Here is a 23,266-nt window from a genome sequence, read left to right on the forward strand (position 1 = left end):
GTGTCTAACATTTTGGCACCCTTCAGTGAAATAAACTTTACATGTCCTTTAAGCACCAACATGAGCCAGGAAGTGATGCCATCTTGCCAAAGGAAGTGGCTCTTGCTGATGTGATACTCTGGACCCTGACACTACTTCAAAATGAATCGAATATGCTCCTAGAGGCCATACGCAAGTCCCAGACATAACTGTCCTCTAAAATGGATGATCTTAAGATGGAGATAAAAACTGAGATCACACTCTGCCACGTTGATATTGAGAAATTCCAGGATCGCTTTAGGGAGTCAGAGCGCCTCTATATAGGTTCCCCCAACTGCAGAATCTCAAATTAAACCTTAAACCACAAAGGGGAATATGCTGTTACATGACTCCCCAGCGACTACATTGTATTAACCAAATAAATGACATTAAATGCACTTGAGGCTGTGGACACCCAGGTACATGGTTTTACTTTTATGGACATGCCCCAAACTCAGTAGGTACTGAACTCAAGTATTTGCATTTATAGCTAAAGTGATGGTACCCGGCCGTGGCTCTTCTGGGCCTTACAGGTGACCTAGTATCCTCCAAAGAGAGTAGGACTTTGCTGCATGCCTTATGTATTATGCTAAGAAACAAATTATTCTTAGGAGGAACAGAGTTGCATCACTTAGCACAGCCAAACTACAAAGCTAATATGGGTTCTAAATTGCACACGTTGTATAAAAATGTTTAACTCACTGCTGTAACGTCAAATGGACAGGCAATTGATTTGCTGAACTTATAATCCCCTACCTCCTTCTCTTCTTTCGTACTTTCCACTTTTCTTCCTTTTCTTCTCCTGTTTTTCTCTTTAAATTTTTTTTTTACCTACCAATGTTTTGTTAAATTTCAAAATCCAATAAATAAACATTAAAAACATGCAAAATATTAAAAGTAAGGAATGACAGTGTAACTTTTTGGTTGACTAACATGGTACAACCCAAGCAGTGAGGTCACCAGTGGTCCAATCGATGATTGGATTGTGTAGTCTGAGCCACGGGAGATAAGTGGGATAGCCAGACACTCAATAACTAGGAATAAAATCTCTTCCGAGTGTAACCACCCTACCCGTAGTTGCAGCAGCTCAGTGGAGAATGTTAATAACCCTGGAGATACCGGACAACTTAGTGGGGAAGCCACACTTCTTGACGAAGGAAGAATCGATGAAGTTTCTGCTTCCCCAGAGTCCAGGAACACTTGACAGGGAAACGACTTATTGCCATAGGACAGAGAAGCAGGGATTAAAACTCTAGAAGCTTGAGAGTCTGGGAGTGAAACAATTCTGCCTAGGAGAGACTCCCCACTAGAACCTAGGCGGGAGCGTTTCCCTGACATTGAGACTTTATGGGGAGGCCTTAAGTAGATGACCACTCTGACCACAATAAAAACAGAGACCTGCAGACCTTGTTCAGGTCCTCTCCTCTGGAGACAGACAAGTGACCCCTAGCTGCATGGGCTCATCAGCTTGGACACCAGGGACTGAACAGGATTCAGGAAGCAACACCAAGGGAGCAGGCGGCCTATGGGTTTCACGATTTTTGGGCCAGTCTCTCCTTAATTCTGGTGTCAATATGGATAACCAGGGACACTAACTGCTCAAACTGAGTAGGCAAATCCCTTGCGACCAGTTCATCCTTGATACCCTCATTCAGACCTTGCCAGAAGGCTGTGACCAGGGCTTCATTGTTCCAGGAAACTTCAGTTGCCAAGGTACAGAAATCAATGGCATATTCTGCAGCAGACATGGTGCCCTGAGTTATCTTTAAAAGGTGAGCAGAGGCATTGATCTTTCGGCAAGGGACATCAAAGATCCCATGGAAGGTGAATATCTAGAATATGCTGTCCAGTTCTGGTCTCCAGTGCTCAAACGGGACATGATTGAGTTAGAGAGGGTCCAGAGAAGGGCAACTAAGCTGTTAAAGGGTATGGAAAGTCTCAGTTATGAAGAAAGACTGGCCAAGTTAGGTCTGTTTACACTGGAGAAGAGGCGCTTAAGAGGTGACATGATAACTATGTATAAATATATAAGGGGATCATATAATAACCTTTCTAATGTTTTATTTACGAGTAGGTCCTTCCAACAGACACGAGGGCACCCACTCCATTTAGAAGAAGGGAGGTTCCGTTTAAATATTCGGAAAGGATTTTTTACTGTGAGAGCTGTGAAGTTGTGGAATTCCCTCCCCAAATCGTACTGGCTGATACATTATATAGCTTTAAGAAGGGGTTGGATGGATTCTTAGCAAGTGAGGGAATACAGGGTTATGGGAGATAGCTCTTAGTACAAGTTGATCCAGGGACTGGTCCGATTGCCATCTTGGAGTCAAGAAGAAATTTTTTCCCCTCTGTGGCAAATTAGAGAGGCTTCAGATGGGGTTTTTTGCCTTCCTCTGGATCAACTAATAGTTAGGCAGGTTATATATAGGCATTATGGTTGAACTTGATGGACGTATGTCTTTTTTCAACCCAACTTACTATGTTACTATGAAAATAAAAGTCGCAGCGTTGTGAACTAAGGGATCATCTCACTCCCAGAGTGGTTGACGCCCAGGCCAAAGTGTTACCATGGAGCAATGCGATAATGTATGCCACCTTAGACTTCTCAGAAGGGAACTTGAGAGGAGACAGTTTGAATTGGATGAGGCACTGGTTTAGAAAACCACGGCAAACCTCAGGATCCCCTGCGTAGCACATAAGAGCAGGAATCTTAGGCTCAAAATACTGTAGAACAGCAGGAGGAGCAACCGGGACAAAAACCTGAGGAGCAGCACCTTGCGCCCCTTGGAGGGAATCCAGACAGGTGGCGAAGAGCTGATGGGACTGGGAGAGATGAGCCTGTTAAGCGTCTTGAAACTCCAGGTGCTTGAGGAGCGCTTCCAGGAATCATTAGCGGGCAGTGTGAGAGGGCTCCATTTTGGCCCAAGCTAACTGTTTACGGACTGTATGCTTAGGAGCCCAGAATAACCCCTTAGGTAAAGCAGGAGAGCCCTGCCAACCCGGTGTTCACCAATGCCCTTTTTCGGGCCCTGGGCTTTCTGTGGCGGGATAGGCAGGGATCCTACTCATGGCCAAGGTTATCTGCCAAAAACGTGGTACAGAAGGGATCAGGCGGAATCAAAGTCGAGGTCAGGCAAAGATCAATGGCAGACAGCAAAGGATCGTAAACCAGAAGTCAGGCAAAAAGCCAAAACCAGTAAATCAGACACAACAGGAGCTTAGCTATGAACCAGAAAGTCTTGACCAGCTTGGGCATGGAAAACAAGCAAGGTAGCACTTTTAAGGTTTGAATTTTGCGCCAAACGTGACATCAGCGTGTCCGCTAACATCATTGTGCAGTGCCAAGAGGTGCCAACCCTATTGCGCATGCACATGCATGTGCTTGCCAGTGCAAGCTGGAGCGCGACGAAGAGGGGTGTGCACAGGAGTGTGCTGTACCAGAGGAGACCAGGGACCAGTGAGCCTGAAGGTTAGGACATGCACCGGTAATGGGAGACATTATGGGCAATTTTGCCCATATTGCAATGTTTTTAGGTTGAAGCAGAGCAGGGCAACAGTAGAGAAACATGGAGGCAATTATAGGCCATAAAGAACATCTGTGGTAAATAGTGATGTAACGAACCTCACAAAAAAGTTCGCAAACCCGGTCGCGAACTTCCGCCAAAAAGTGCGAACGTTCGCGAACTTTGCAAACCCCATAGACTTCAATGGGAAGGCGAACTTTAAAACCTAGAAAAGCCAGAAAACTGATTTTAAAGTTGTTTAAAGGGTGCCACAACCTGGACAGTGGCATGCTGGAGGGAGATCAAGGGCAAAAATTTATCTGAAAAATACGTTGTTGACACAGCGTTGCGTTTTGTGCTGTAAAGGGCACAAATCACACTACATTTCTAAACTTGTGTAATAAACTGCTTTAAAACGTCCGGAGTCTACATGCCAATCAAGTTGTGTAAAGGTTACAGCCCAGTGTGGGCCCAGTTTTGGCCTACTTTATTGATCACCTGCGGTGACCATAAAAGATACGATTTTGCCACTGTTGTAGAACCCTGAAAAATCAGGAATGTGTACATTCCTGAAAAATTATGTTTTTTTTGTCGCAGCCACTGAAGCACAGAGGCCAGAAAAAATATGGCATATAAATGATGAAAATATTCGTTTTTTTGTTGTCACAGCCACTGAAGCACAGAGGCCAGAAAAAATATGGCATATAAATGCTGAAAATATTCTTTTTTTGTTGTCGCAGCCACTGAAGCACAGAGGCCAGAAAAAATATGTTATATAAATGTTGAAAATATTCGTTTTTTTTGTTGTCGCAGCCACTGAAGCACAGAGGACAGAAAAAATATGTTATATAAATGTTGAAAATATTCGTTTTTTTGTTGTCGCAGCCAGTGAAGCACAGAGGTCAGAAAAACTTAGGATTTACCTGTCCAAAAAGTTTGGCTTAAAATTAAACCAGTAGGATTTACACCCTAGTTTGTACGGTGGCGGAGGAGGACGCTAAAGGACAGCTGTGTGTGGAGTCATGCGGCGTGCAGAGAAGGACAGCTGCATGGGGAGTCAGAACAAGTCTTCCGGCATGCAGTAACCCTCCAAGATCCATGCCTCATTCATTTTAATAAAGGTCAGGTAATACACACTTTTGTGACCTAGGCGAGTTCTCTTCTCAGTTACAATCCCTCCTGCTGCACTGAAGGTCCTTTCTGAGGACACTTGAGGCAGGGCAAGACAAGAGGTTGATGGCAAATTGTGACAGCTCTGGCCACAGATCAAGCCTGCGCACCCAGTAGTCCAGGGGTTCATCGCTCCTCAGAGTGTCGATATCTGCAGTTAATGCCAGGTAGTCCGCTATCTGCCGGTCGAGGCGTTCTCTGAGGGTGGATCCAGAAGGGTTCTGGTGCTGCCTGAAAAAACTTTGCATGTCTGATGTTACAGAGTGGCCAAAGTGCATTGTCCTTGCAGGTGTGCTCGTGGGAGGATTACTGGCACCTCTGCCCCTGGAATGTTGAGTTCCTAAAGTGACATCACCCTTAAAAGCATTGTACAACATGTTTTGCAGGCTGGTTTGGAAATGCAGCATCCTTTCGGACTTGTGGTACGTTGGTAACATTTCTGCCACTTTAAGCTTGTAGCGAGGGTCTAGTAGCGTTGCGACCCAGGTCCTTCTCCTTAAGCCTCTTGATACGGGGGTCCTTCAACGGGCATGACAGCATGAAAGACCCCATTCTCCCAAGGTTGGATGCAGAGGTATCCATCTCCCCTTCCTCGTTATCAAGGACTACGTCATCCACCACGGTCTCCTCCAAGACCAGGCGTCCCCAAAAGGTGACCACAAGCCCCCTGGGAAGCCTGCTCCTGTTGGTCTTCCTCCTCCCCAAAGCCACCTTCTTCCTCTGACTCCACTTCTGACACCTCTCCCTGCGTTGCAGCAGGTGCCTGGGCTCATTCTGGTGATTCCGCCCAGAAATTGTGCTCTTCCTGCTCCTGGTCACGCTGGTCTACGGCATCATCTGTCACTCGTCGCACCGCACGCTCCAGGAAGAAAACAAAGGGTATTAGGTCGCTGATGGTGCCTTCGGTGCGACTAACCATGTTTGTGACCTCGTCAAAAGGGTGCATGAGCCTGCAGGCATCGCGCATAAGCACCCAGTAACGGAGGAAAAAAATCCCCAGCTCTGCAGATCCAGTCCTACCACCCAGTTCAAACAGGTATTCACTGACGGCTCTTTGTTGTTGCAGCAGACGTTCAAATATCATTAGCGTTGAATTCCAGCGAGTCTGGCTGTCGCAAATTAAATGCCTGACTGGCAAGTTGTGCCGCCGCTGAATATCAGCAAGGCGTGCCATGGCTGTGTAGGAACGTCTGAAATGGCCAGACACCTTCCTGGACTGCCTGAGAATGTCCTGCAATCCTGGGTACTTCGAGACAAACCATTGGACTATCAAATTTAGAACATGTGCCATGCAGGGCACATTTGTTAAATTGCCCAGTCTCAGTGCTGCCAACAGATTGCTTCCATTGTCACACACCACTTTTCCGATCTTCAGTTGGTGTGGGGTCAGCCACCGATCGGCCTGTGAGTGCAGAGATGACAGGAGTGCAGATCCAGTATGGTTTCTGCTTTCCAGGCACGTCATCCCCAAGACAGCATGTCAACGGCATACCTGGCACGTCGAATAGCCTATGGGGAGCTGGGGGTGCACAGGTGTGGAGGAGGACACAGCAGCAGAGGAGGAAGAAGCCGAGGTAGAGAGCGAAGGAGGAGTAGAGGTGGTGGCAGACCCGCATGCAACCCGTGGCGGTGACACCAACTCCACTGTTGTTGAGCCACGCATTCCCTGCTTCCCAGCCATCACCAGGTTCACCCAGTGGGCAGTGTAGGTGACATACCTGCCCTGACCATTCTTGGAGGACCATGTGTCAGTAGTCATATGGACCTTTGCCCCAACACTAAATGACAGAGATGCGTTGACTTGGCTCTGCACATGCTGGTACAGGTGTGGTATTCCCTTCTGGGGAAAAAAATTGCGGCTGGGTACCTTCCACTGCGGTGTCCCAATTGCTACAAATTGGTGGAAAGCCTCAGAGTCCACCAGCTGGTATTGTAAAAGCTGGCGGGCTAAGAGTGCAGACAAGCCAGCTGTCAGACGCCGGGCAAGGGGGTGACTCAGAGATATTGGTTTCTTACGCTCAAACATGGCCCTCACAGAAACTTGGCTGGGGGCAGATGAGCAGGAACTGGTGGTCAAGGTGGAAGGCGGAGTGGAGGGTGGTTGAGACGGGTCAAGGACAGCAGAGGTAGAGCAGTAAGATGGTGGACCAGAAGGAGGGTGGCTTTGAGTTTGGCTGCTGCCTTTTAGGTGTTGCTCCCATAGTGCTTTGTGTTTGGCGTTCATGTGCCTTCGCATAGCAGTTGTACCTATGTGGGTGTTGGGCTTCCCAAGACTCAGTTTCTGACTGCACTCATTGCAAATTACAGCGCTTTTGTCAGAGGCACACACATTAAAAAAATGCCACACTGCTGAGCCTTTTGATGCTGGCATTCTGGCAGTAACAGTAGAAGTTGGCGGGTGCGTTGGCTGGCTGACCACAGGTGCCGATACATGTTGTTGCCCTACTGTTCCCTGCGAGCTGTCCCTGCTTCTTCTAAGTCTTATTCTCCTCCTGCCTCTCTGACTCTCCGTCTCTCCATCTGAACTATCCTCCTCTTGCTCTCTTCTTCTGGGCACCCACAAAACATCAATCTCCTCATCATCATTCTCCTCAGATGCATCAATTTCTTCTGACAGCTCACAGAAGGCAGCAGCAGCGGGGACCTCATCACACCTTATGTCCATCTCTGTTGTGTTGCCTGCCTGAATTATGATATCTGGTGTAACGCCCTCATCTCCTTCAGGCAATAATGGTTGCGCATCACTCAGTTCAACAAACTCATGTGAAAATAACTCCTCTGACTCATCCAGTGAAGGAGGGGCGGTGGTGGTGGAGGAAGTGGTACGTGGGGTGCCCATAGCAGAGGAGGATGAGGATGTTGTGGCAAAGTAAGAAATGGTAGAGGATGGGGTGTGCTGTGTAAGCCAGTCAACTACCTCATTTTTGGAGTTCAGGGTAAGTGCCTTCGGAAAACACTGGTCGATTTCCTAGGGCCACAGGATATCATAGCAGCACGGCCCCTAGTGCCTCTGCATGGCGGCCTGCCTTTGCCTGGCATTTTTTTTATTTTTACAAAACAACAACTTGGGTGATGTTTCTGGACACGGAATTATTTTTGTTATTTAGACAGAATGTGAAAAAGCTCACACAGCTAGGTGGCACTTGGTTGAAGAAGACACTGGCAACAAGGCCTGCAATGGCAACGTATACAGTAGTGGATATATTATTGCTGGTGGAAAACGTATCTAATATCTAAATATCTAAATAATAAGATAAATAAAAAAATAATAATAATTAAACAAAAGTGATCTCTGGTTGGTGCTGGTGGTGAACTACTAGGAGCAGCACACCAGTCCCCAACACAGCTAGACTAATAGCACAGGGCACTATAAATTACAGTAGCAAAGTAAAAAACCACAAATAAAAAAAAATGATATGAATGTGTGGTTGGTGCTTAGTGAACTACTATGAGCAGCACACCTGTCTCCAGCACACACAGACGGAGCTGCAGTACACAATGAAAAGAAGACTAGAGTAACAGTAATCAGAAAATAAAAGCAGTCCTTACAAGGACTATTGGGTTACAGCAGATGACGAGATCAGCAGGACAGCTGCCCACAGCAGCTACATACAGAGCAGTAGAAAGTAGATTACTAGTCAGCAAAGCTACCTAAACTGTCCCTCAAATCCCTGCACAGCTGTCTCCCTATGCTAATACAGAGCAGTAGAAAGTAGATTACTAGTCAGCAAAGCTACCTAAACTGTCCCTCAAATCCCTGCACAGCTCTCTCCCTATGCTAACTCTTGAAGCACACACAGGCAGAATGTAAAATGGCTGCTGGGCTTCGGTTTATATATGGAAGGGAGTGGTCCAGGGGGGAGAGCTGCCTGATTGGCTGCCATGTATCTGCTGGCTCTGGGGTGAGAGGTCAAAATTTGGTGCCAGCTAAGGCGAACCCAAATTGCGAACATCGCTAAAAGTTCACGAACTTGCTAACACCCGATGTTCGCGCAAATTAGTTCACTGGCGAACAGTTCGCTACATCTCTAGTGGTAAACTATGAAGTCTTATTTAGGGATCTTATTCAAAATTATGTTCTGGAGAATGGCATTGTGAGCAGTAATCAGCATGGCTTTATGAGGGCTAGGTCATGTAAGAAAAATTGTATTGCTTTTTATGATTTTTAAAAAGCTTTTTATTGAATTTTATGATGAAGATAGTATGAAGCTGGATAGTGGGATTGCAGTAGATGTGATCTTTTTGAATTTTGCCAAAGAATTTAATACAATGCCCCACAAACAACTGCTTCTAAACCTTAGTTTAGTTTAGTTTAGTTTCTAAACCTTAGTTTAGTATTTTGGTCTTAGTGAAGTCATTTGGACATGGATAAGAAACTGGCTACAGGATCAGGTAAAGAGGGTGGAAGTTAATGGTACATTCTCTACTTGGATTAAGGTTCTTAGTAGGGTCCCTCAGGGTTCTGTATTGGGTACACTTTTTTAATTTGTTCATTAACGACTTTGGGGACAGTATTATTAGTAATGTATCAGTGTTTGTAGAAGATACAAAACTCTGTAGCCCAATTAATTCCATCCAGGATGAGGTATCCTTGCAGCAGGATAGTGACAAACTGGCAATCTTGGCAGCTAAGTGTCAGATAAGATTTAATGTTGATAAATGTGTAGGGACCCATAGGGTTAACATGTCCCTATGGCTTCAAACCCTGCAAGTTTCATTGGTTTGTGCTGTTACTGGGCAAAGACCCATGTATCAGTTTAAAGTTTGTCTCTGTGTGCTATTGGTTATAAGGTATGGTGACCACTTCCTGCCTGACTTTGGTATAGTGCTGGGAAAGGAGTGGCACCTTCCTGTTTGCTTCCATCTTATGAACAGGGTGGATGTGTGCGGGGAGCCCAGGGCAGGGGCCCAGGCCCATTGAAGTTGGGGAAAAGGAATCCCCTGTTTGCAAGCAGTTGAGACTGAAATTGAGTGAGCAGTGGCTGTAACGGCTGTTCCAGCTTTAAGGAGAGATCTGCTGCACTGCGGTTAGATGCCTAAACCCTGGTATCTCAAAGTGATTGATTGATCCACCTGAGGAAAGGTATTGACAGTCTCCTGTGTGTGTCCCATGGTGAGGACAGGTGTTTTTCGTGTGCCTGCTACGTGGGAGCAACTGCCAATACAAAGGGAGAGGTACTTTGGGAAAGGTAGCGCTACCTGGGGAAACTGAAAGAGCTCTGGGGAAGGGACTTTGCCAGGATTGAACTGGGAAAGGGTATTTCCTCCAGGACTGGAGTGTGTGACTGTGTTCTAGAAGAGACTGAACCAGTACTGACGAAAACCCACAGGTTTCCAAAGCATGGCTACTACTGTTTGCATGTTAATGCTACTTCATTTTCACTTAATTATATAAAGTTGATATTTGCTGCAAACTGTGTGATTATTTCCTAGTGGAAATCCCCTTGAGGTGTGCTCCTCAGTGTCCACTAGGTGGAGGCACTACACTAAAATCCCAGTCCCACTACCTTTCATCTGCAAAGGGAACCCAAAAACTTCTGTTCTAAGCCTATAAACAGCCCAAAATTAAGTGAATGCGCCAAGAAAGGGTTACAAATGTAAGAATACAGACAATATTACAAAAGGTGGGGAGCAACACTTTTATTTTATATTATGTGTAGATTCCAAAAAATGTTAAGTCTTAATTGTGTTATTGCATTCATTCCTATGTGGCATAAGAGGGGAGGTGCTACATTTTAGGTCATATTTTTTTCTTTATCTTTGTTCATTTAAATGTCAAAAATATGCAAGCCACTTATACCCTTAATGGGACTGCACGAGGCAATTCCATTGTGTAAAAGGACCTTAGAGTTCTTGTTGATAATAAATTTTGCTGTAGCAAGCAATGCCAGGCAGTAGCTGCAAGGGTTAACAAGGTTTTGAGCTGTATTTAAAGGGGCATTGATTTGCGGAAGGAGGGGGTTATTCTTCCACTTCACCGAGTGCTGGTAAGGCCCATTTAGAATATGCCATGTAGTTTTGGTCTCCAGTGCTCAAACTGAATATTATTGAGTTAGAGAGTGTCCAGAGAAAAGGTATAGAATGTCTCCGTTATAAAGAAAAACTTGCCAAGTTGGGGCTGTCTATGCTGGAGAAGAGGCGCTTAAGAGGGAACAAGGAAATCTTAAGTGATTAAGGGGATGCTGCAGCCTTACTATTAACCTCTGGACAACAAGAGTGGCAGGTATTGGAAGATTTCAAAGAGGTTGTTCACTGATTGAATTTTTGTGTGTGGGGTTTACATGTCCTTTAAATTATTATTTTACTATGTGTCAGGGAGAGCTTTTATCTTGTAACCCCATTGTTTTGCTGATAGGCTGCTGGGTGGAAAGAGAGGGGGCGATATCACTCTAGTTTGCAGCTCAGCAGTAAAAAGGGACTGGACTTTAGTTACATGGTTAAGGGGCACCTGAGAAACAACGAATATGTCCAGCCCCATGACAAATGTCAAAATTAAAAAAATCTGTTTGCTTTTTTGAAAAATGATTTTCAGTACAGCATTCTGCTAGAGGAGCTTTATTAACTGATGCATTTTTTAAAAATGTTTTCTCTTGACAGTATTTCCTGTTACAATTCATATTATGTTATCTCTACTGTATAATTTGGGTCTTTTTGCACCCTTTTAAAGTATGCTATTTTATCTTTTACATGTTTCTCTTCCTTTTTTTCAGAACCCAACAAGCTTTAGCAGCCAAAGCATCATTGTCTGGCCTTGTCCAGTTAATTTTTAAATTAAGTTATAAGTTGTGCAGCGAATATATTTTTCATCCTGGATGTATTAACAAATTACAGTTTAAACTATCTCATTATGTTACAATGGATACTGAATTAGATCATACCAAATTACTGGATATTTGCTTAGATAATAGTCCTACATGTGCCTTGAATACACATTTATATCTCTATATTCATGTCATTCTTTTTTGTTGTTCTTTTTCTTTTCACAGGGCTCAGCAAATATTTTTGGTCAAGCTTAAAAAAAATTTGTACAGGGGCAACAGGGATGAAGCAGAAAATTCAAGTAGTACATTGTCAGCTATAAAGGCAAGTATTTGTTGTGTAATTACATGAAGTGAAATTGCATAAAAAAAAGTAACCTGATCATTTAAAGACCCAAACTACATTGCCATCTACTGCCATAGCTACCCCTCCCCCATTGACCAGAAGCATTAAGGTTGGAAATTTTTGAAGAGCAGAGAAAGGACCATACTTGTGCTAAATGTTGTCTTCTATCATATTCACGGTTCATTACACTTTACAGGCTTATTGTAGGTGAGCATAGAATGTCATGCATCCTTAAAGAGCTTTTGGCAAGGGTAACGGAGGGGAATGAGGGAATGGCTACAGGGTTAGATGCTTTGCGTAACCTAGTTTGGTTGGAAGGGCTTGAAAGGTGATGATAGAAGGGCCTGTAGTAGAGGTCCACTGGTGGCCTTGTTAGGTTGTTATGGAGAGGAGGCTGGAGTACAATGTTCAACATCTCCATTTGTAGATATCATAAATTATTAATCGCTTTTAGGGGATCTTCGAAAAGGAGTGTCTATCCATTGTCTAACAGTCTGGGTTTGGCTGGGTATAGGACAGTGAATTAAGGTCCTGTTTCACATAAGTGTCTGGAAATTGGGGTTTGATGTAACCCTGGCAGAAAAGTCTTGGAAAAGATAAAGATGGTGATCCTTGAGTTTAAGTTTTTAACTCCCCTGTATGCCTTGTGACAAAAATGGTTGTCTCAGTGGGAGTGTTTGATGGCAGATATAGTTAGTATTAGTGGTTGTATATATACTGTAGATTATGTATGTGAGTGTATAGATTGGTAGGTGTGGGTTGTGTGTGCTGGGTTTACTTGGATGGGTTGAACTTGATAGACTCTGGTCTTTTTGCAACCCTATGTAACTATGTAAGTCATACCCGCCCCACTCTGATGTCTTTTTGTTTTTCCATTGGAACCAATTTTTTTTTAACCCTGGGGAAGTACCTGAAGGCAATTTGGGACTGTTTCTTATAATGAATGGACCCTCTTATACTGCATATTACCTAATATTGAGTTTTTCTTTGATATCAAGCTAGATAAGGTGAGACAATAGTGTTCTTGTATCCTATGCTTGTACTCTATTCATATTTTTTTCTGACCTGCACTGAAGCCTCCAGTAGCAATTGCTGTCCTCCCTATACATGTACCATCCCAGTATGTGAATATCTAGTAACAATGCTTTATCCTTTATATTTTTATGGATGGGCAGGTGAGGTGAAAGCAGCCATTGGGGGTTCAGAGCCTGCCTCACAAAGGGTTCCTAAGTTTGTTATACAGAGACTAATAAAATGCCTTTAAGTGCATATACAAACTTATTATGTTTCGCTGCCTAAATGCATCTGCACACAGCTATAGTCATTCAGAATAAGATACAAGAAGGGTGGTATTCTTCATCCACTTTCTATATGAGTTATGCAGTATGAAGCTCAAAGAACTTTTTTTCTGTTTACGCAAAAGTCATTTTTATGAAGACTGTTTGGAGTTTTTCTGTGTAGGCTCCAAAATTTCAATGTCTGTAGTTTGCTCACATAGTAATTTTAGCATATGGGTTACTTTGTAGCTGAATTGAATATAGTTCACTGGACATTGGAATGGTTCTAAACTTAGGTTTGGATTGAAACAGTGACTGGTTGAATTTGCTACATAGTTATATAGTTTTGGATAGTTACAAAGTTAATTTGAGTTTAAAAATGACAAAGCTCCATCAAGTTCAACTCCTCCAAATTAACCCCAGTGCACTTGTATCACACACATAAACAGACTTATCTCTACAGTCACCTATATAAACTGTATATACCAATACTTATACTGAACTATCTGTAGAACCAAAGATAACTATAGCCGTCAATATTATTATGCTTGTTCAAGAAGTCATCCAAGCCAGTCTTAAACACATTAATAGAATCTACCATCACAACATCACTCAGGAGGGCATTCCACAACCTCATTCCCTCACTGTGATGAACCTAAAGTCTAAAAGGGTTTTTTGTCCTTCCTGAAAAGATCCCCCTCTATATGTCTATAATGTCCTCTATTGAGGTACTAGAGGTACTTGTAAAGAGTTCCCCTGCAAGCACCTTTTCTTTCTCAAAAACAACCCCAACCTTGACAGTCTTTCCTCATATTTCACTTCTTCCATTTCAGTCCAGTTCTTATTCTTGTTAAGTAGTGGAGCCCAAACCAGGTAAGGTCTCACCATGGACCTATAAAGAGGCAAAATTATTTTTTCATCCCTTGAGTTAATGCCCTTTTCATGCAAGACATCACATTATTTGCTTTAGTAGTCATTGTATGACACTGCCTAAATTTGCACAGCTTGTTATACACAAAACCCCCAAATTTTTCTCAGTTAAGGATACCCCCCACACACGTCCATTTAATGTATAACTCAGGATAGTGTTTCAGGATATAATAGAGTTTTTATGGTACAGCAATGTCTGAGAACCAAGCACTGTGCATGCTTAATAGGCGCTGTACTCCAGCATCATTTTGGATATCAGCTACCAAGCCAATGTTCTTTAAACATTGTGCTGTTTCTGAGGTCAGGCAGGCTATGTCCATGGCTAAACACAGGGGCTAATCTAAATGCTTTTCAATAAGAATGTAAGGGGCACCGGGAGACCAGTGCATTTTCCTACCTCTAGGCATGCCGGTCCCTGAACTCTTCTGCTATGGCGTGTTCCGGCGTGCCACGTGACACATCGTGGTCTGTCGTTTTGATGCAAGATTCAAAAGAAATAGCGCCTACTTCTTTGTTTTAGTGCCCAAGCTGGTTCAGTAGTTCCCTGATCTTGCTAAAGCCTTAATTATGTTGGGTTGAAAACCCCAACATACTGTTCTTCGACTTTGGCTTATTCTTCCGCTTCTTCTTCTTCTTCTTATTCTTAGCGCCTCCTATTTTCTAAACGCTACTCCTCCTACAGTTTTAGAGGTACAACACCCAAACTCTCCACACTTCTTCGCCCTATAGCGGAGCATGTTGCTTGTGCTTTTCTAAGCGATTCGGCCCCCTGTCTTTTTGTGGCGCCGCTCCGAACCCCCCAATTTTTCCATTGACTTTGACAGGGAAGATTTTCAAACTGCTGCCACACTTACAGCTTTGAAGCTACACCCCCCAAACTTGGATAACATAATAATGGGGTCACCCTGAATGAAACAGCGGCATTTGTTGGATAACCCCAAAGTGGGAGGGGACAACAACAGCCAATCAAATTTCACCCATTGACTTTAATGGGGAAATTGAAACTGCTGCCAATCTTACAGCTTTGAGGCAACACTCCCCAAACTTGAATCACATAGTCATGGGGTCAGCCTGAATGAAAATATGATGATTGCTGGATGCCCAAAAGTGGGCGGAGCTGTGAACAGCCAATCAGATTTTACCTATTGATTTAGCGGAAATTCAACCTGCTGCCATTCTCACAGTAATAACAACAGGGTCCCCAAACTTTTTACACTTGGTCACTAGGGGACTGCAGTTTTACTTTTGAAAAGTGGGCGGAGCCACCAACAGCCAATCAAATTTCACTCATTGGTTTTTATTGGTTTGATGCCAGAGTTCCAAAACTTTGCACAGTCAGTCACTGGGTGACTACGCATTCAAGTTTTTTAAAAAAAAAAAAAGCAAAGTGGGAGGGGCCGACAACAGCCAATCAAATTTCACCCATTGACTTTTATGGGGAAATTGAAACTGCTGCCAATCTTAAAGCTTTGAGGCTACACTCCCCAAACTTGAATCACATAGTCATGGGCTCAGCCTAAATAAAATTATGATGATTGTTGGATGCCCAAAAGTGGGCGGAGCTGTGAACAGCCTATCAGATTTTACCTATGATTTGGTGGAAATCCAACCTGCTGCCATTCTCACAGTAATAACCCCAGGGTCCCCAAACTTTGCAGGGTTAGGCACCAGGTAACTGTGGTTCAAGGTAAGAAAAGATGGGTGGAGCCACCAACAGCCAATTAGAGTTTACCTATTGACTTTCAATGGGGAAATTCAACCTGCTGCCATTCTCACAGTATTAACACCAGGGTCCCCAAACTTTTCACAGTTGGTCACTAGGGGACTGCAGTTTTACTTTTGAAAAGTGGGCAGAGCCACCAACAGCCAATCAGATTTCACCTATTGATTTTTATTGGTTTGTTGCCAGGGTTCCCAAACTTTGCATAGTCAGTCACTGGGTGACTACGCATTTAAGGTTTTTTTGTATTTTTTAAGTGGGTGGAGCCACCAACAGCCAATCAGATTTTACCTATTGACTTTTAATGGGAAAATTCAACCTGCTGCCATTCTCACAGAATTAACACCCGGGTCCCCAAACTTTTCACAGTTGGTCACTAAAGGACTGCAGTTTTAGTTTTGAAAATGTGGGCAGAGCCACCAACAGCCAATCAGAATTTTATTGGTTTGATGTCAGGGTTCCCAAACTTTGCACATTCAGACACTGGGTGACTACATACTCAAAGTTAGAAAAAGTGGGTGGGGCCGCCAAAAGCCAATCACATTTCTTTCATTGTTTTCAGTTGGGAAATTTTAACTGTTGCCATTCTCACATGTTTAATTTCAGGGTCCCCAAACTTTGCACAGTCAGTCACTGGGTGACTATGTTCCAAGTTTGGAAAAGTGGGCAGGGCCAACAACAGCCAATTAGATTTGATCTATAGACTTCATATGTTTAAATTTAAACTGCTGCCATTCTTTAAATATTAATACTAAGGTCCCCAAACTTTGCAGAGCTAGTCACCAGGTAACTGCTGTTCAGAGTTGGAAAAAGTGGGCAGAGCCACCAACAGCCAACCCATTTCCACCCATTAAATTTAATTGGTTTATATTTAACTGATGCCATTATTTAAGTATTAATTCCAGAGTTAAACTTTCCAGAGTTACTCACTGGTTATTTGCCGTTCAAAGTTAGAAAAAAGTGGGCGGAGACACCAACAGCCAGTCACATTTCACCTATTTACTTCAATGGTGAAGTGTAAAATGCTGTCAGTCTCACAATTTTAATGCCCCCAAACTTTGAACAGTTGGTCACTGGGGGACTGCAGTTCAAAAATAGGAAAAATGGGTTGGGCCACTAACAGCCAATCAGTTCCATCCATTGAATTTTATTCATTTAAATTTAAAATGCTGCGATTCTCACACTATTTATGCCAGGGTGCCCACTGTTTGTCACTGGGTGACTTCCACTCAAGGTTAGAAAAAGTGGGCACACTCACCAACCACCAATCACAATTTACCTATTGACTTTTATTTGTTTAAATTTAAACTGCTGCAATTCTGTAACTATTAATCCTAGAGTCCCTAAACTTTGCAGAGTTAGTCACTGGGTAACTGCAGTTCCAAGTTAGAAAAAGGGGGTGGAGCCACCAGTTAGATGTCACTCATTGACTTTCAGTGGGGAAATTTAAATTGCTGCCATTCAGGCACTATTAAAACCAGGGTCCCCAAACTTTTCTCAGTGGTTTTACTATATAACTGTGGTCCAAGGTTAGAAAAAGTGGGCGGAGACAACAACAGATCAGATTTCATTCAGTGACTTCACGCTTTTCAACCCAACATGAAGTTTGTTCTCAAACTTCCCTTTCTAGTTCTGATTGCTCTACCTGGTTTTCACTTTTTGCGTGCCTCCTGATGATGACTGAATTCTTGCTGCCTGCCTTTTGACCTTCTGCCTGACTTTGTCTTGCCTGATTTTTTTGTACGGCATTCTTGGATTAACCTTGGCTGTGTTTATGTAGGATCTCTGTCAACTCTGCCAAAGAAAGTTCTGGGGCCCCACAAAGGCGTTGGTGAAGACCAGGGTTGGCAAGACTCTCTTGCTACACCTAAGAAGTTAGTTCTGGTAGTTTTCAGGCTTCCCTTCACTACAGTCAATAAAAGATTAGTTTGGGCCAACATGGAGCCCTCTCACACTGCTGCTGCTGGCTCCTTGGAATTCTCCTGGAAAGTGCTCCTCAAGCATCTATAGATCCAGGAGACTCAACAGGCTTACCTCTCACAGTCCCTTCAGCTTTTGCCTCTCGACTGGATACCTTCCAAGGTGTTCAAGGGGCTTCTGCTCCACGCCCTCAGTTCCCTGTCCTGGTTGCTCCTTGCGTTGTGGTAAAATTGAAGGAGCCCAAGATTCCAGCTCCTGTTTGTTATGCAGGAGATCCTGAGGTATGTCATGGGTTCCTGAATCAGTCCAAGGTTGCATATATTATTTAACAAAAATGGGGAAAAACATTTTTTGTGGTGTATATTCAACGTTACAAAGTAGATGAGCTCACCAATATATATGTGGGGCCTGGGTGCACATGCCCCCTTTGTTACCAAAATGCTATGTTGAAGTCTCTAATGTTGAAGATTTGTCCTCCACATAGACTTGTTGAAGACTTGTCCTCCACATAGTCCTTATGACTGTCCTATTAAATTTATCCCTGGCACTATTCTCCCACAGGGCCGGATTTCAAACATGGGCGCCCCTAGGCCGCCCCCCATTCGCACCCCCGCCCCCCCGCGCATGCCCAAACAAACCCACCTCCCCCGTGCCGCGCCAACGCAATCGCGCATGCGCGGGCATTTAAACTCCCATACGGAGCAGTGGGGATAAGTCCCCATTGCTCCATATGGGAGCAAAATGTCACAATTTTGTTGTGGCGGGGCGGCATGCCGCCCCTAAATTTCTGCCACCCTAGGCCCGGGCCTTTGTGGCCTCGCCACCAATCCGGGCCTGTTCTCCCATGGGGTACATGGGAGAAGGGGAACTTATCCGTTGTCAGTTCCAGAGACCCAAGCTATGAAAGAGTACATTTAAGAGAATATTTTCAGAGGATTCATTAAAAAATCCCGCTCTCCTGTTGGTGCTGGGTTCTTCTATGTTCAATAGAATCACAGTAAAGAATCACTATCCACTCCCCCTAATTCCAGAAGTTAAAAAGGTTAAAAGGAGCCAAGGTTTTCTCCTAACTAGATCTCTGAAGTGCTTATAACCTGATCCGCATCCGTCAAGGGAATGAGTGGAAAACTGTGTTTAATACACACTAAGGGGCACATTTACTAATGCACGAACTGTCCGAATGTGTCCGAATGCGTTTTTTTCATAATAATTGGTATTTTGAGATTTTTCGGAAAATTTTGCGACTTTTTCGTAGCCGTTACGACTGTTTCGCAAAATGTTGCGACTTTTTCGTAGCGTTACGACTTGCGCGAAAAGTCGCGACTTTTTCGCAGCTTCGCACCGAGTACGAAAGATTCGGATTCATTCAAGCTTCAGTATGGTGACTTTTCTTGGGCCAGGTTGGAGCTGCAGAGTGCCATTGAGTCCTATGGGAGGCTTCCAAAATCATGCTAAGTCTGAAAGTTTTGCCCGCAGTTTACGAGCGCTCAATATGAAAAAGTCGCGCAAGTCGTAATGGTTACGAAAAAGTCGCGACAATTTACAAAAAGTCGTAACGGCGACGAAAAATCGCAAAAAATACGAAAAAGTCGCAAAATTTTCGTTTTCCAATCGGAATTTTTTCCAATTCGGATTCGAATTTGTGTCTTAGTAAATCAGCCCCTAAGAGTCATGGCCTATTTTTCATATGTTGCAGTCGTGTATTGTAGTATACCTGGATGATATCCTGGTTTTTCTTCCTCCTTATCTGAACACATTCCTCAAATCCTTCGGTCTGACTCATAAAGACTCTAGTCTCTCTGGTCCCTTGAGGCCCAAAAGGCTTTTGAATCTCTAAAGTCAGCTTTTGCTTCAACTCCAGTTTTGATTCACCCAGATACATCTCGTTTATTTACCTTAAAAGTTCTGATACAGGGTGTGGAGCTATTTTACTTTAAAGAATTAATTTCCAAGGTCCCCTTCACCTTTATTGCAGTCATATAATAGCGTACACATTTTAAATGCAGCAATATGTCTTACTTTTGCATGTGGGGCCATGTAGCATGCCTTAAAAAGGCAGCCAAACTGAATGATTTACTGTTCTGTAGAGATTCTAAACTTTCATATATGTCTGTATTAAAACTGCAGCCAAACTAAATATGCTTAATTTATACTAGGCCCTGGCAGTATGCATTCATGCTGCCACCAAACTTAAATTATGCTTTGCAAAACTGCAGCATCGAGCTAGAGGACACTGGGAGGCAGCTGGAGGATGCTAGGGGGGAGCTAAAGGATGCTGGGGAGGATGCTGGGATTGAGCTGGAGGATGCTAAGGGGGAGCTGGGGGATGCTGGGGAGGACAATGGGAGGGAGTTGGAAGATGTTGGGGAGGATGCTGGAGGGAGCTTGAGGATGCTGGGGAGGATGCTGTTGGAGCTGGAGGATGCTAAGGGGGAGCTGGAGGACACTGGGAGGGAGCTGGAGGACGTTGGGGAGGATGCTGGGGGGAGCTGGAGAATGCTGCAGTGGGGAGCGGCCCACAGTATGGGGACACTGGGGGACCAGCAATGTTTTAGGGGGCCCTGGGCTGGCTAGCAGTGTTTTAGGGGGTCCCTGCCCTGGCACCAATGCAAAACGTAACACCTGGTTACCAATGTTTTAGGGGGGCCCTGGCTACCAATGTCTGTGTGACCTTTGTACTGATAGGAGGGGCCACTGGGGGAGGGGCCATTGGGGACAGGGCATAGGAGGGGGGCCCAGAAAATTTTGTTGTGAGGGGCCCCATGATTTCTGATGGCAGCCCTGGGCTCAGTTTTCCTGCTACAGCTATTGCTTTTAAGTATTTATGCCTAAAATCTTTCATCAAGCACTGCAGATTTCTTATCTTGAATGGAGCATTTGGGAGAACTAAGGGAGGAGGATGTAGGGGTTAATAAGGCCGAGAAAAGGGTGTATGAGGGTGCTTGAAGAAAGATTTACACCGTTGAAAGTGGAGGGAGGGGGCATAAACACTAAAAATGAATGGCAGGACCCAGACGGAGCATTGAGCTCAGGGGGGTTGTCAAAAAGCTGAGGGGGAGAGTGCATAGGGAAAAGCAGGATGGGCAGCGGAGAGGTGCTGAAGCTGAGTAAACAAATGTAAGTAAATGAGTGCAATAGATTTCAGCAGTTTACAGAACTGAATGGAGTATAAAGGAGTCATTTTTTTAAGACAGAAAACATTGTGACTTCATACAGCTCTGGTGATTTTTTGAGTTTTGAATGGTTTATAAATGGGTATTAGAGATGCTGAGGGTCAATTGTGATACTAATATCTACAGTTAGTATTAGTGGTTGTATATATAGTTTATGTATGTGAGTGTATAGATTGGTAGGTGTGAGTTGTGTGTGCTGGGTATACTTAGATGGGTTGAACTTGATGGCCTCTGGTCTTTTTTCAATCCTATGTAACTATGTAACTATGAAGACTTAAACCATCTCCACAATAGTAATGACAAAGAGACATTCACCCTTATCAAATTATTATCCAAATGAACTGGGTCCTTTCTGTATCTGTAAAATAATGAATCCTGCTGCTGCCAGTCTTCTTCCTGAGATGTTAAATACCAAATTTTTTTCATGTATCCCTCCCACATAGTTACACCATTGTCCGCGATGCCGTCACCATGACACCAAATGTAAATATAGGAATACAGGTGACCCGGATTCTAGATTGTAGGTATTGGTTTCAAAGATCCTGAGTGGTTTCTACATACTGATTATCTGTCTACGGAGTTCTTGACTGTTCCTGCCCATACTGATCTCATTAGGGCTGCTTCTGCTTTTCTGTCCATTGGATATTTAAGGCTACAACTATTCTTAATGGAGAAGGAAAGGTAAAAATCACAGGGAGGTGCCAAATGTTAGGCAGCCCCTAGTGATTTCAATCACTTACCTTTTACCCCAGGCTGGTGCTCCTGTTAGGAGAAAACTGCACCAGCCTGGGGTAGCTGCAGCAAGTGTTTTCTCTTCCTTCTTTCTTCTGAACTCCGGTGGATATTCTGATTGTTCAAGATTGTTAATGCCCTCTTAAAGGCATTAACAGAATCTGCCATTACCACAGCTCTAGGAAGGGCATTCCACAACCTCACTGCCCTCACCTACGCTGCTTCAAATGGAAGCTCCTTCTATTGACAAAGATTTTTTTTAAAAAGGTGAACAGTCTTTTAATTACCATATCAGGATTGTATAAAAAATGTTATAAAGAAATGTCAGTTGCCAAATCAAAAAAGCAATCTATTTCACTGGAGTATATGACCATATGTTAATCTGTTTAAGTTCATTTAACCAGTGCAGTCTTAGTCTCCTAGCAGAGGAATAAATATTTCAGTGTTGTGGTAAAGCTATAAAACCCATCACAAGTGACTACAGGTTGGAAGTCTTTTACTGCAGGAGCACATTAACCCATAACCCATACAACAGACAAGTGATATGCAGCTGTCTATATGTGAGTTGGTGAATTCTGTGTATCACTTGTCTGTTGTATGGGTTATGGGTTAATGTGCTCCTGCAGTAAAAGACTTCCAACCTGTAGTCACTTGTGATGGGTTTTATAGCTTTACCACAACACTGAAATATTTATTCCTCTGCTAGGAGACTAAGACTGCACTGGTTAAATGAACTTAAACAGATTAACATATGGTCATATACTCCAGTGAAATAGATTGCTTTTTTGATTTGGCAACTGACATTTCTTTATAACATTTTTTATACAATCCTGATATGGTAATTAAAAGACTGTTCACCTTTTTAAAAAAAATCTTTGTCAATAGAAGGAGCTTCCATTTGAAGCAGCGTAGGTGAGGGCAGTGAGGTTGTGGAATGCCCTTCCTAGAGCTGTGGTAATGGCAGATTCTGTTAATGCCTTTAAGAGGGCATTAACAATCTTGAACAATCAGAATATCCACCGGAGTTCAGAAGAAAGAAGGAAGAGAAAACACATACAAGGCCCAATAAGCAATTTTTATCAACCCATTCCTGGGCACCTTAGGTCCCAGGTCCTACGGTTACATAACTCCACAGTGAAGGGTTCATTATCCCTTATAGTACTATATGTACAGTTGGTCTCATATTAACCATATTGTACTTATAGTAATTGTCCTTGGCTGCAGGCCACTAGGGCTGAAAACCACCAGTAAATTCTCTGGTACTCTGGTACAACAGTCCAACCCTAAACATCACTATTTACTAATGTCTGTATGTTAACTGATACATTTATTTGTTTACACATAATATAAACTTTTTAATATTGCTTACTTTGATTATACAATGTTTTGCAATTTTGTTATGGTGGTCGGTTTCAACTGTATCATGGAGGGATCTTGCAAATACATAGATTTTTCAGGTTCTTAAAAACAGGAGAAATTCTGCATAGAGTTTTTAGTGGTGACATTGTTTTATCTGCATCTTCTAGAACACTCAAAAGCCAGATGACATAGTTGCCCAATTCGACACCAAGAGTACTTCAAGACTTTCAAGAGCAAGTTTTCTTTTTGGACAAGTTTTGCAGGTGACTCAACATGAAACAGTTTTAACATTTAACTTTTCCAATTTATTTTTGAGCTATAGTATGACTGTTTCTTCTGATATTTATAATTGCCTAATTT

General features: G+C 43.4%; 1 protein-coding gene across 1 annotated transcript in view; it reads left to right on the forward strand.

Annotated features, from left to right (window-relative positions):
• card11 (caspase recruitment domain family member 11) overlaps positions 1-23,266 on the forward strand; it is a 719,724-nt gene that overhangs the window by 480,523 nt on the left and 215,935 nt on the right. Inside the window, exons 18-19 of the mRNA XM_031893621.1 lie at positions 11,678-11,774; positions 23,074-23,169. Of these exons, the coding sequence (XP_031749481.1) occupies positions 11,678-11,774; positions 23,074-23,169 (193 nt within the window). The remainder of the gene's footprint in view (positions 1-11,677; positions 11,775-23,073; positions 23,170-23,266) is intronic.

Source organism: Xenopus tropicalis, chromosome 9 (genome assembly GCF_000004195.4).
Source record: "Xenopus tropicalis strain Nigerian chromosome 9, UCB_Xtro_10.0, whole genome shotgun sequence".
In the NCBI taxonomy this organism is placed as follows: domain Eukaryota; kingdom Metazoa; phylum Chordata; class Amphibia; order Anura; family Pipidae; genus Xenopus; species Xenopus tropicalis.